Source organism: Panthera pardus, unplaced genomic scaffold, assembly GCF_024362965.1.
Source record: "Panthera pardus isolate Hobbes unplaced genomic scaffold, ASM2436296v1 HiC_scaffold_22, whole genome shotgun sequence".
Classification (NCBI taxonomy): Eukaryota; Metazoa; Chordata; class Mammalia; order Carnivora; family Felidae; genus Panthera; species Panthera pardus.
The window spans coordinates 42,516,719-42,530,059 of NW_026526788.1; the positions used below are offsets into that span (position 1 = coordinate 42,516,719).

General features: G+C 35.1%; 1 protein-coding gene across 7 annotated transcripts in view; it reads left to right on the forward strand.

Annotated features, from left to right (window-relative positions):
• CCSER2 (coiled-coil serine rich protein 2) overlaps positions 1 to 13,094 on the forward strand; it is a 190,853-nt gene extending 177,759 nt beyond the window's left edge. For 3 of the 7 annotated variants that reach the window (XM_053909653.1, XM_019444799.2, XM_019444801.2), the window contains one exon: positions 8,312 to 13,094. In XM_053909653.1, the coding sequence (XP_053765628.1) occupies positions 8,312 to 9,130 (819 nt within the window). In that variant the 3' untranslated portion in view covers positions 9,131 to 13,094. Of the gene's footprint in view, positions 1 to 1,791; positions 1,832 to 8,311 lie in introns of all 7 variants that reach the window. The other 4 variants (XM_053909654.1, XM_053909656.1, XM_053909655.1 and 1 more) reach the window with 2 other exon arrangements.
• Positions 13,095 to 13,341: the final 247 nt, after the last annotated feature.

Below are 13,341 nucleotides of genomic sequence, written 5' to 3' on the forward strand. Positions count from 1 at the left end.
ATCATTTTAATGGATACATGATAATACATTATGTGGATATACTATAATTTTCATTAATATCAATTTAATTAATGACTAATCATTTTAATTAATATTATTGAGCACTGATGTTGTTTCCAATTTTCCCTATGAAATATATTCTTACAGTGCAGTTTATTCTTGTGTATAGATCAATATCATCATCTCTCTTATGTAGATTACTGGAAGGGTGTTACTTAAACAAAGGGTGTGTGCACTTTGTAGAAACACTTGATGTATATTGTTGAATTGCTAAACGTGTTCATAGAGTATACATTAACATGGCTTAATCTGGCTCTACCATGTGACTGTCATCAATTTTATATGTAAGTGCAGCGTTAGCTTCAGTGCTTTAATGAGAAATTAGCTCTGGGAGTGACTTTTCATAAAAATAAAATATTTTTCAGTGAATTGGTAACTAGAGTAACTCAGTAAAAACTGAACAAATAGAATATGGCACTCTGTCCTTTTTTGCAGCTAATTTCAAGTGCTGTTTATTTATTTTCAAGTGCTGTTTAGATTAGTCTTTGGTTAATTGACTAGAAATGTGCATCAAACTCATGGTCCAGGAGGCTGTCCCATAAACTAGTTTCTCTGGGAACTTTCCCGTATGAAGAAACCCAGCAATTGCTGTTTTCTGTATAAGCTTTTTAAAACAACCTGCTCTGTAGATTGTGGGATTGTTTTGTTAGTCATATTTGTTGTATCATAATGCCTGCAGTATCTTACTCTGGATAAATATACCATGCTTACTGGTCACACCAATGGACTTGTACTATTATGATGTTTAGTTTTATTTTCTGAACTCTGAATCCCAGAGGTAAATGCTAATAGGTTCTGTGTCTTAGAGATAAAGACCCATGAAAATTAAGCATCTCAAATTGATTGTGCCTGTGTAGTAAATGCTTACTTAAGTCAATAATCAGTTTAATAGTTTTTAAAGAAGTTCACTGATCAACTTACAAAAGCTATGGAACTCCTTATCTCAGAATTTGTTTATATATAATTTCTATTTATTAATCACTTATCTACTCTAAATTCTCTGAGATCTAGAGGCACCATTATGAGATCTAGAGTTATGAATAAGAGCATTCCTGGTTCCCAAGAAACTTTCGAAAGTTTCATGTGAATTATAGAACAGAATTCTTTGAATCTAGTTATGTTAGGCTAGGAATCCGGTCATGTCTTCCATCTTTATAGTGATGTGTGGAGACCTTGCTTATTAATTTAGAACATCACATTTAAGACATGAAGATCAGATTATACTTGAATTGGTCTTTAATGTAGCAACAGTAATAAAAGTAAAAAACTAATATTGAATTGTATTTAGTTTACAATGTGCAAGACTCTGAAACTATTAAAGAAATAATTTCTACTTGCTTTGTAAGGGATACATGTGGCTGAACCATTTTAGATCTACGGAGTATGAATATTAAGTTGTATCAAAATTCTATCTGTATTTTAACTGGTAAGATTCTTCAAATGATTCCTTTTAAGTGTGAGAAGTTTTACATAATACTGTTATGTGGTTATGAATATTTACATTAACTTGCAAACCTCTTTAGCAAGAAAGTATAAATTTATTAAAAATGTTTTTATTTTATACAAATATACTAAGTAAAATAATACTGCCTAGGAAAACACAACAAAAGCAAAGCAAATACTGTTGGCTGCTATACCCAGTCATGGCAATTCCTTGGTGTTATGTGTGGTCTCTGACACCATTGTCCTGTCTTTTTCTTGTCTCTGCTCTCCCATTATGCCATTGGCAAGGAGTTGAGAAGTTAGTCCATTACTTCTCTGACAAAGCGTGGTACAGTACAATTTCAGATTTTTTCCTACCACCTTCCTCATAGTCACTCTTTTGTTTTTGTTTTTTCCAGTTTGCATGATGCATGTCAGAGCCTGCATGAAAATACAGGCATGTTACAGATGGGTCCATTTCCATCTTCCTTTTATTCTTTAAAATGTATTTAGTAATAATAAACTTGTATGTAACAAGAAAATAATTTTAGGTAATTCCTGTGTCTGCTATGCATTGTTACACTTTAGAACACTTACTGCTTTCTACCTTATAACACCTGGACATATTTTTCTCAGTCAGGACTTGATGTTTCTAGCTGCCATCTTATCGTTGGTAACTCTAGCACAAAATGTTTACAGAAACTGATAGGAGTATTTTTTCTTATGCTAATGCTAGAAATCTTTGAAGTGGTATGAAACAGTGAAGGTGAAGTTTTTCTCTGTGATGAATGCTAATTTGCCTTTCCTTTTATTCAGTTTATTTCCGCCAGTAGGTCACTTGCAACCACTTTTTTCCAAAAATACTGCTACATAGTGTGGCTTGAGTTTGGTGTCTGAGACGTCTCCTGTGTAGGATAGATCAGTTAAGAAAGAAAGTAGGGCATTACCCAGGAAAGTTAGTATCTGAATGTCGGTATTGAATTTGCCTATAAAGTTTTTAAAATAAACTTCTGTCTACTTTTTAAATAATCTTCTGGCTATACCACATATTCTGAAAGTTTGTGAACTCATTGGAATTACACAAATAACAGAATAATACAGTTTTAGTGCTACATTTTAAATTTCCTCGGTTCAAATTCTGGCTTGGCCATTTGCTAAAATGTGTGAATTTCAGTGTTACTTAATTTCTTTTAACCTCAGTTTACTCATCTACAAAAATAAGACTGTACTTTCCACTGATGGTCTTGTGATAAGTAGAGATCATGCATGCAAACTTAGTGTTTGATTATTTATCCCTGGAAAGAAGGGAAACTGTTCTCTCATAGCCCAGAATATAGCATTTCTCAGGTATTTGTAATGTGTCAACCACTATACTAAGCACTTTGTATGCTTGTTATCATTTATTATTTACAATAATTCAATGAAGTGTAAAATCCATTATTATCCTCATTGTATAAATTATGAAATTCCATCTCAGAATAGTAAGATAATTTACCCAATATCTCACCGATAGTAAGTGATGGAGGCAGAAACTCAAACCTAGATCAGTCTGACTCCAAAAGCTAAATGACTCAGTATTGTGTTGTACTAGGACCTCTGTATAGCTGTATATAAATTCTTTCTAGACTTTTTTTTTTTTTTTAGTTTTTAATGTTTGTTTATTTTTGAGAGAGAGAGACAGAGTGTGAGCAGGGGAAGGGCAGAGAGCAAGGGAGACACAGAATCTGTAACAGTCTCCAGGCTCCGAGCTGTCACACAAAGCCCGACATGGGGCTCAAACTCACAAGCCATGAGATCATGACGTGAGCCAAAGTCAGCCGCCCAACTTACTGAGCCACCCAGGCGCCCCTATTCTTTCTATACTTTAAAGTGCCTTGTATCTCCTAGCTCTATTTTACCTTCAGGAAGGCACTTAAGGAACTTTACTTCTGTGTCATATCAGATATGCCTGCTATGGATTTAACACACTTAGATATAACTGACATTACCAAAATATTTATTTGAAGCCTAGAAACCTCTTATTCTATGGCAACTAGTTTATTATGCTGCTATAAAAACTTGCCTTTTTCCCCCCAAAACCCATTAACAAAAGATCCATAGCTTGAATTCATCATTCTCACACCTTTTAATAATCATAGGTGATGTTTCTTTGAGCACTTTTGATGTGGTAGGCGGTCCTGTGCTAGGTGTTTTTATATGTATAATCATGTTTAATTATTAGGATTAGAAATGGAAAATAATGTAATGCTTGTTAAGACAGTTTTCCGTACTTAACTTCATTCAGAAATATACAAGTAAAAAATACTTGTGGCTTAGCTGGTAGGTCATTATGGGACGTGCTGAGTTCCTATTAACTTGTAATTCTTCCTGCTGTCCTTCTAGACATTAGCCATTATGTTCATTTAGGGAAAACATTTTTTTTCGGTTCTATGATTTCTTTTTCATCAGTTTTTTTTTTTTAAACTTGTGTTTATTTGGTTATTAGTGCTGTATCATTGACCTAATAGGGAACTATTTTGATTATTTATTACCAAAGAAGCAATTCTGGAATATATCACTTCCTAATATTTATTAATTTATCTAGAAAATATATATTTAATCCATACTATGTGCCAAGTACTAGGGATACCAACTGCAACAACAACAAATAAAGCATGGTACGTGCCTGTAAGGAGCTCATATCTCTGGTTATCTTTGTAAGCAGCCCAAATTAAACATTTAAGATGATCATTGAAGATACTGTCAATCCCTTGTAGTTATCTAGTAGTGCCTCTGGCACTCTTGACCTTGATACCTGTAACCGTTGCTTCTGAGAATTCTCAGGATGGTATGCCAAGTTAGATGTATCTAACTAAAGTAAGACTTGAAGTTGCTGAGTCTAGTTAGAAGCACCTAGCCCTTTAAGTCTGGGGATGGTTCCACATTTTGAAGCTTCAGTAACCAACCATTCTGTAAGTTGCAAGGATGAAGTACTAAAAGCTCTACTTATTTGTGACAACAGGGAGTTTCGTGAAGGCTGCCCTCTGAGTTTTGGGTTGCTGAAGCTACGAAATGAATGGGCTGGTGGGCAACTTCCCCAGAGGCATTTTATTTATTTATTTGTTTTTGTTTTTTGTATACAGATTAGTAGTACCTCATCATGTATCACCAAAGCCAGAAACCTGGAACTCATCTTAATTTTTTTCCAAACAGCTGCTTACCTGACCACCTTTAAAATCTCTTTAAATCTTTTCCAGTTTTGCTTTCAGTATATTAGTTTTAGACCCTTATAGTTTCTCACCTGGGCTATTAGCAGTAGCATACTACCTGGCTGTTCTGCTTACAGTCAGTCCTTCTGTATGTTCCCCACTAATTCCACCAAAGTGACATTGTAAAATAAACATTGTATCTTACTATTCCTCTGTTTAAAATTTATCAGTGTTTCCCATCACCTGTTGCATAAAGTCGGAACCACAGCCTGACATGAGTTTCTTCATGAGCTGGCCCTTGCCTGTGGCTTTCCCACCAGCACTGTGCTTTCCAAATTCAGTCTAACAATTTTAAGTTACTAGAACATACCATGTTCTTTTTTTGCTTCGGTGCTTAGCATGTACTGGCGCTCCACCCTGAATGTTCTTCCCTTCTTGTCTACTTGGCAAACTCTTACTCTTTGTAAAATTCAGTTGAGATGTTTGTGATTCTTGGATTCTATGACCCCTATAATCAGGCATATTTTTTTCTTTTGTTCTCCTATGTTGTTATGCTTGAGGCATGGTCTCATCATTTGTTTATTTATTTTTTAATGTTCATTTATTCTTGAGGGAGAGAGAGACAGAGTGTGCATGAGGGAGGGGCAGAGAGAGAGGGAGACACAGAAACCGAAGCAGGCTCCAGGCTCCAAGCTATCAGCACAGAGCCCGACACGGGGCCTGAACCCACAAGCCTTGGGATAATGACCTGAGCTGAAGTTGGATGCTTAACCAACTGAGCCACCCAGGCGCCCCATCATTTGTTTACCTATCTCCCTCACCAGGTCTCTCAACAATAGGAACAGCATTGTATTCAGCTCCGTATTTTTCTATACCTAGTACAATGTATGATATATCACAGACATTAAAAAAAAGAATGGTCTTTGATGTTCCTATTTATTTAGTCTTATTATCCATTAGAATATGGGATTTTTTTAAATATTTAGAATTCATTCTAAAGATGTCTGAGGGCATAGAAGCAGTAATGAATGTGGGCAGGATGAATTGTTAACATCTTGCCTTTATGCTATACCACTGAGTGTTTAGAATTTGGGGGAAGTTGTGCTGCCATCAATAAGTGTCAGAATACGTCTCTGCTCTGTTTGCTTGAGGTTAAGAGGCAGCTTGTTTAACTCAGCAGTAGGTAGTTAATGACAGTTTAGTGGGTAACCAGTTCTACACAATCTTCCACATTTAGGAGCAAGTCATTTCCTTGGTCCTCGCTGTGGTCACATCTTCGAGAGAGACTTTTTTATTATGGTAGTAGAATTGATTTCCAAACTAGTTTTCAAATAAATAATAAAACAAGACATTTATTTGGGGATAGGGAAACTAGATCACACCACTAAAATGAACTTTGAATAAAAATACAAATCTGTTTATAAAGCATTTGGAAACCACTAATTTATTCACTGTAAATTAAGTGATAGGTACCTTTTATGTAATTGTTCAATCTAATTCCTCTCAGAAGACTCAAAATTTTATTATTCTTAAAAGCCTGATTATTTCTAATTCTTTAATATTTTGTATGGAGCTTTATTGCATTTAATATAAGCAGCACATCTTCCTGCTCTACTTCCATTTAGTTCTCTGATAAGCAGTAGTCAGTTGGGTAATAAAAGTACAGTAGTCCCTTCTTATCCATGGTTTTGCTTCCTGTATGTTCAGTTACCTGCTGTTGGCTGCCATCTGGAAGCAGATGATTGTCCTTTTTGATGTATTGTTAGAGGATAGTAGTCTAATGCTATGTCACAATCCCAATATCATTCATCTCACTTCATTTCATTACGTAGGCATTTTTTTCTCACATCACAAGAAGAAGGGTGAACACAGTACAATAAGGTATTTTGAGAGAGAGACCACATCTACATAACTTTTACCAAAGTAATTGTTATAATTGTCCTCTTTTATTATTGTTGTTAATCTCTTATTGTGTCTGACTTACAAATTAAACTTTATCATAGGTATGTACGTCTAGGGAAAATCATAGAAAATATAGGGTTCGTTACTATCTGCGGTTTCAGGCGTCCACTGGGGGTCTTGGAATATATTCCTGTGGATAAGGGAACCTACTATAATCAGAATAGAGCAAATGAGTAATTATCTACAGTTTACAGGTCCCCTTTTCAGGAGGTTTGGTTATCTTAAATACAAGTTTATGTTTAGGAAATCATACTTTTTTATGCTTTGAGCTGATCTCATATGTTATATCTTTTTTTCTTACTAGCAAAAGGCATATTGCAATAAAGTCATTTTAAAATTTTTAAATTTAAATTTTCAAAGGTCTTAAGTTGCTTTAAGATTTTTAACTCAAGATGAAAATATCTTTTGATATTTTTGAAGGTCAAAAGAAGTGAAAAGGGAAGGCACATCCCATTTCCATCAACCATTTGATGCTGCACCTTTCTTGGGTTGCTTTTTTTCCCTTTTGGTAGATTTTTGTTTGCTTAATATGGTCCTCTATATTTTTACTAATCTTTTTAAAATGTATGATCACTTTGGCATGGTCATTTTTTTCTAGGGAATCCCAAAGAGAGTCTGTTGAATTGATTGTAATTACCTGGTGATTTTAGTACGTTCCTTCTAGAAGGACGGTTTTCATCTCTGTGGTCATTTATTGTGAAAATGCCCAGTGACCTTAAAGTCTAGGGCATTTAGCTTGAAGCAGAAACTGAGATGACTTATTTGTTTTAAACATTCTAAAATAAGAGATTAATGTAACATGTTCTCTATGAATTTGGGGTAGTCATTGTCTTGGTTTTACTACTTTTTTAAGTAGAAAGTTGGCCATATATCATCCTGGCCAACCGTCCCTCTACTTGTCATTGAACTTTGTTCTCAGTCATCTGTAACCCTGCCGTGATCTACCTGACTGCTGGCCCTGGCAGCCATCATCCAGTACTGGTCAGGGATGTGAAGAAAGTGACCAAACACAAATGATGCAGTATAAATAGATTTCCCTGCTCTGTCAGAGAAATTAGACATACTATGTAGATTTATTCGTGGATTAGTGCAGTTAAAAAAAAAAGTTATTTTATTTGTAAAAACTGATCCTTTAAATATGTTTCATAGCCCTTTGGCAAACTTTTTTTCATTTTCAGCCTACATCATTTAATAGAAAGCTATGTGTATCGTGTTTATACATTGATGATAACCTCCCCTGTAATAGGACATGACCAGTAGGCTCTTCCCAAAAGTAATAAAAATTACATGTTTCCTCTGATTTGTATAGACTATAATCACAAAGTGCTATAGAAATCATTCTGTCGAGCTATCTTACATATAAAGTTTTAAATACTAATGAATCAAGACAGGAATCTTTTTTCTATAATAAATACATACTTTAAGATTTTTCTTTACCCCTGTTTGACTTCAAATCTTGTTTAGTGTTGACTGCCTGTATCATTTTTTGTTTGCATTATCACTCTTGTATGTGTCTCATGAATTCACTTGAATATTGCAATTTATTTTTCAATTTAAAAAACCCACATACTTCTCATATTAAAACATAAGTATCAACACAGTCTAATTGGAACTTCTGTTAATTCTGGGTGGCATTTGTAAATTGAATTGTTGCTTAATGTTGTTTTTACTTTTAATAGCCTCAAGTACTACAGCCTTCCAGCAGCCTTCCCAGACCCACAGACCACGCCCAGGGAAAACTAATAAAGCCGCAACATATCGAGGCCCACAGTGAATGCACAAGCCAGGGCATACATCAGGTTGTTGCACATCTGGATGAAAGCTTTACACATGGCTTACAACAAGAAAACAACTATAGTCTGGAAGACCGGCCTTTTTCGTCAAGCCCACAGTTCACTGAGGATGTGGCTAAGATTACACCTTCTGAAGCAGACTTGAACATGACCATGAATGCTCAAGAGCCTTATCATTCGACCAATAATCAAATTAGTGACATGCAATCTGTACCCACTTCTCTTCAGACACTTCCCCAGTCAAGTACAGTAGACCAGGCTACAAGAGTTGGAAGAAATCCGTCTTCACTGGAGGGCTACACATCCCAGCCCAAGTCCTTACCGCTTTTTAAGCCGTCCATCTCAAATTCTTTGGTACCTCCTCCAGTTTCTGAATCATCTTCAAGTAGAACTCCCACTTGTAAAAAGTCACCAATAATCACACCATGCAATTCATCAAAACTGCAGCCAACATCTAGTCAAACAAATCTTGCAAGTAATTCAAATCCAAAAGCATCTAAGCTCCGCCCCCCTTCCGGCTCTTTTAGACAAAAACAAATAAGCAACTCCCAACCAGAGCCTCAAAACTTCCAGGCCAAGACAAGCATCCCAAGGCCACTAACAAGAAGAAAAGAAATCATGCAGAATCTGAATGGCAGTTTGAATTCTGGGGATTGTTTGGCCTCTAACCGATATTCCCGTCTTCCTAAACCAAAGATACATTAAGTGCATAGCCATCACCTGCCAATTTGTTTTTAAAAACAATCTGTTCTGTATAGCTTTACATGTAATTTGCTACTATGATGGAGGTTCCATTGAAAGCTTGCAAATCTTAAAAAATTAAAACGTGGAAGTTTCTAATAGTTTGGCTCTTCCATTTTATGTCCTGGTTGAAGTACACAGCATTTGAGCATATTTGTCTCAGGTAAACACAAAAGTTTGCTTACCCATTTCAGAGGCCTACAGAAGGCTCTAATCATGTTATCTATCCCTCTGCACATCAGAAAGTTCATAATATTCCACTTAGCAGGCAAGAAATGTGCTTTGTTCATTTAGTCCTTCTAAGGTCTGTATTAATTGTGGTTCTCGGAGCCTCACCCTTTTTCATTTGTCCCTCTTGTGAATATGGTTACTGTTTTAACTAATGATACAGTGATAACTGAAGATGGTAGTCTGTAAGTAAAATTCTGGCCAGTGATTTGTATATTCAAAAGGTCTATGCAAAAGCTTTGTGATGAATAAAAGAGATCAGGCTTTTAATGGAAAGTCTATGTAAGTTTTATTTTTCCTTGCTAGGATCAGCCAGCTAGTCTCATTATTTATTTATTTACCAAATGCCCCTGGTTAAAAACGTTTCATATGCTGTAAAAATCAATTATATTTTGCATTAGCATCTTGTTTTACATATACACACATATACACATACACACCATTTGTGTTTGTTTTTGCTACTCGTAAATTTTGGAAAGCTTGGGTTACATCTTGAAGCCTATACCTAAAGACATTCATTTTGTAACATGTGTTGGTGCTAGAGAGTTTTGCTGGTAATTCAGTTTTGAATCCTATAGGGTTATGGATCCATGATAGCTGATTTAAGGTTCCACAGTCTATATTTTAAATTAAGTCTTTATTATAATAATTATATTTATTGACTTTCTGCTATTATCTGAAGACTGGAATAATGGACTTGAAATGTTTGCACAAACCTTTGATGAGATATAAATACACCACAGATAGGGATTGAAACTATTTTCTATAACAAAACAGTTAAAATATTTTGAGAGTAATTATAAACTTAAGTAAGACTATCTTGAGAAAGCTGGAATTCTTAATAGTTTTGTTGTTGTTGTTGTTGTTGTTGTTGTTTTTTCCTGAGCTTTCCAGTTTTCCCTTTTATGTTGGCATGTTTGAGTGGCAGTTTCTTGAAAAGTAGATTTGGGATGAAAAATGGAATTGGAGAGGGGACACTGTGTTTTACTAAAAGGTGTTAAAAGCTTTTTTAATGTTCTAGGAAGGTAGCTGTGGAACCGCCAAGGGACCGTATGCACTAACCTAATCATGCTGCGGGCTACTCGTCAGATGGCTCAGTAAATTTGCCCTCTGTTCTCCCAAATCATGTCATCTTTAGGCTGTTCACCTATTGCTGCTTTAATTAGAATTAATGTCTTTCAGACAGATAGACTTTTACAAAGTCAATTTTTGTTGTGATCAGCTGACCAAAAATGTATCTCAAGGCATTATGATCAAAAAGTCACTCAAAGTTCTGGGGACTTTGTTAAAAAAACATACACTGGTGAAATTGCCCTTTTTAAGAAAAACAACAGCAAGTGCTTTAGTGGAAATTTCAAACGAGCTGTTAACTGTCATTTACCTATCAGAGGACCATTCAAGTGAATTTGCCGTTCACTGGATACAAAAACCATTCTTGAACTTGGTAACAGGTGAGCAGCCTTTGACAGCACTTCTGTCAGAGAAGCACTAAAGTTCAGGAAGGTTTTCACATAGTCCAGATATTGTTAGTGTAAAGTACTTAGAGGTATCAGCAAAGCTCTTTGTTGACAGAGACGAGAAGCAATGGCTGACAGCTGTAAGTAGGTACATGTGGTGTTTTATCTTGAAGGGGAAAGAAAACTGATCTCATATATTGCAAATAGGATGTTATTACACTATATTTTTCTAAAGTAAAACACTGAGGAATTGGTTTTGGTTTATTTAGAAGTTGGTCTAGACTCTTGTGAAACATTTACAAGTAGGCCTTTATCTTTAAGGGGAAAGTTTAAAACTTTCACTTTATTTTTAACCCCCTAGTCTGAGGGAAATCTCTTTGTTACATAAAAGTGTTGACTCCTGCAATTTGTTAATTCCAGTCTTTTTCCTGCTCTATTTTTTCTCTCTGATGAATATACATAAAAATTAATCCATCCGTTTATCAGTTTCTCTGAACTTTTGTTGAGCCTCAGTCTTGGCTCATCAATATCATTATGAAGCATAATAGATTTAAGAGGAAAAAAATCTAGGATGCTTGTACAAAACAAGTTTTGCCTGCAGTTTTCTTTTAAAAACTGCATGAATATTTCTTTAAAAACTGCTCCTTATTGGTAAATGTTAAGTCAGAAATGAGGTGAGGATGTAACTCACCTGAATAATCAGGGATCATTCTCAGATTTGGCTTGATCTCTGTTTAGTGCTTCTCTAAGTCAGCTCTGTGCCAAATCCTCCTCCGTGGGAACTCAGATTACTTTTTCTCTGAGTTCTTACGATTTTGGTGAAGATGGCTGCAGTATATGAGTTGTAAATCCTAAAGAAAAAGTTTTATGGGGGTTGGTTAAGTTTCACATTTGTGAAAGAGAAAATAGAGCATGTAGAATTAGACATTTGGCTGTTGATGGGATGCATATCAAATTCTTTAGAGAAAGCTTAGCCTAAGGAGTTAATCAGTACAGGTGCAGATGATTTTAAGGCATTAAACAAAGGATTATATAGTTATATCATTTAGAATGTTTCTAATAACTGAGACCCTCTAGCATTTTCTTTTGGAGTCTCATTTTAATTTGTGCAATATTTTCAGGCATATAGACTACTGTTCATTGTATTTATATAGATGTTAGGGAACTTACTAAGTATTTTAACAAGTAAAAATCTGAATAATGAGAGAAAGTATCAGATTTGCACTTTAAATGAGCTTAATTGCTTGGAGTTGTGCCTGAAATATCGAAATGCCTCCTATTGGGCGTGGCTTTCTTTGTTGAAATGAATTTCTCTATAATTGTTGCTGTTTGAAGTACAGCCTTTCACAGAATTATATCCTCAGCATGTCACTTTACTCATTAAAGCACTAAGTTCTTTGAATGTTTCATGGTACCCTTAAGTATTTTACTCAGTACATCAAAGAGAACACCCAACCCATAGCTGTCACTTCTGTGTCTTCCTGTAACACAGATGGTTGTTACAGACACAGAAGTGCACTTTTCAGTTCTGAGCAGAGTTGTCATGATGGTTTCCTGGTCTCTGGGGCACTGAAGATGTAATTTGGAGTCACCAACTAGGTCTACAATGAAATTCAGTAAGACTGCAGCATAGTTCAGTTTACTTTTCATCTTACACAATAGTTTTCGTGTTTATAAATTAGTTCGGGTGGTTATGTTTGCATGCTAATGCACACATTTGAAAATTAATTATAGCTGTAATACAAATACCTGATGTTTTTCCTTGAGGATGATGGCATTGCTATTTTTCTTAATTCTGATGCTTGAATTATTATATTTTCTAATTTTCTTTCCACACCTCCCTTCAATTTTTCTGCTGCAGCAGTTTGAAAGGATACGTTTGGATGAATGATTCTAATGGTGGGCGCCAATCTACAACTATGCTATTAATTAAAGATACATCATATATTTTAACTGTCTTGGGGAAAAGCTACCCACTTTCTCCTTGTTAGAGCATCACCATAACAAGATAATACTGACCCTAAGAATTTAAAGTCTCTAAGTCATTGCTAACTAAAAACAAAAACATCACAGTCTTGAATATCTGCAGTATTGTTTTTCCCGTTGATTTTAAAAACAAAGTTCAGAGTAAATACTGTATATTAGAATTTGCTTGTAAAATGAATTATAAAAACTGGATGTAAAGTCTCTTTCCTGAAAATGTTGGCATAGTAAATAAAAATAAAGTTCATAATTATAAAATCTTTCTTGTCCTTCTCAACACTGCCTTTCATAGTGTACTTTGTCTCAGATATCTTTTTTTCCACAGAGATCCAAAATGCTGTTCTTTTGGTTGTTTTTTTTTTTTTTCAAACTCTGTGTCATTTCACAATACTCCCCTCTACACTCACATCACACTCCGAGCCCTGGTTGAGTAGGAGTTGAACAATAAATAGTTGAGTGCTACCGCAGACTCTGTAAATTATCGGATATATCAGTTTGCATTTTAAT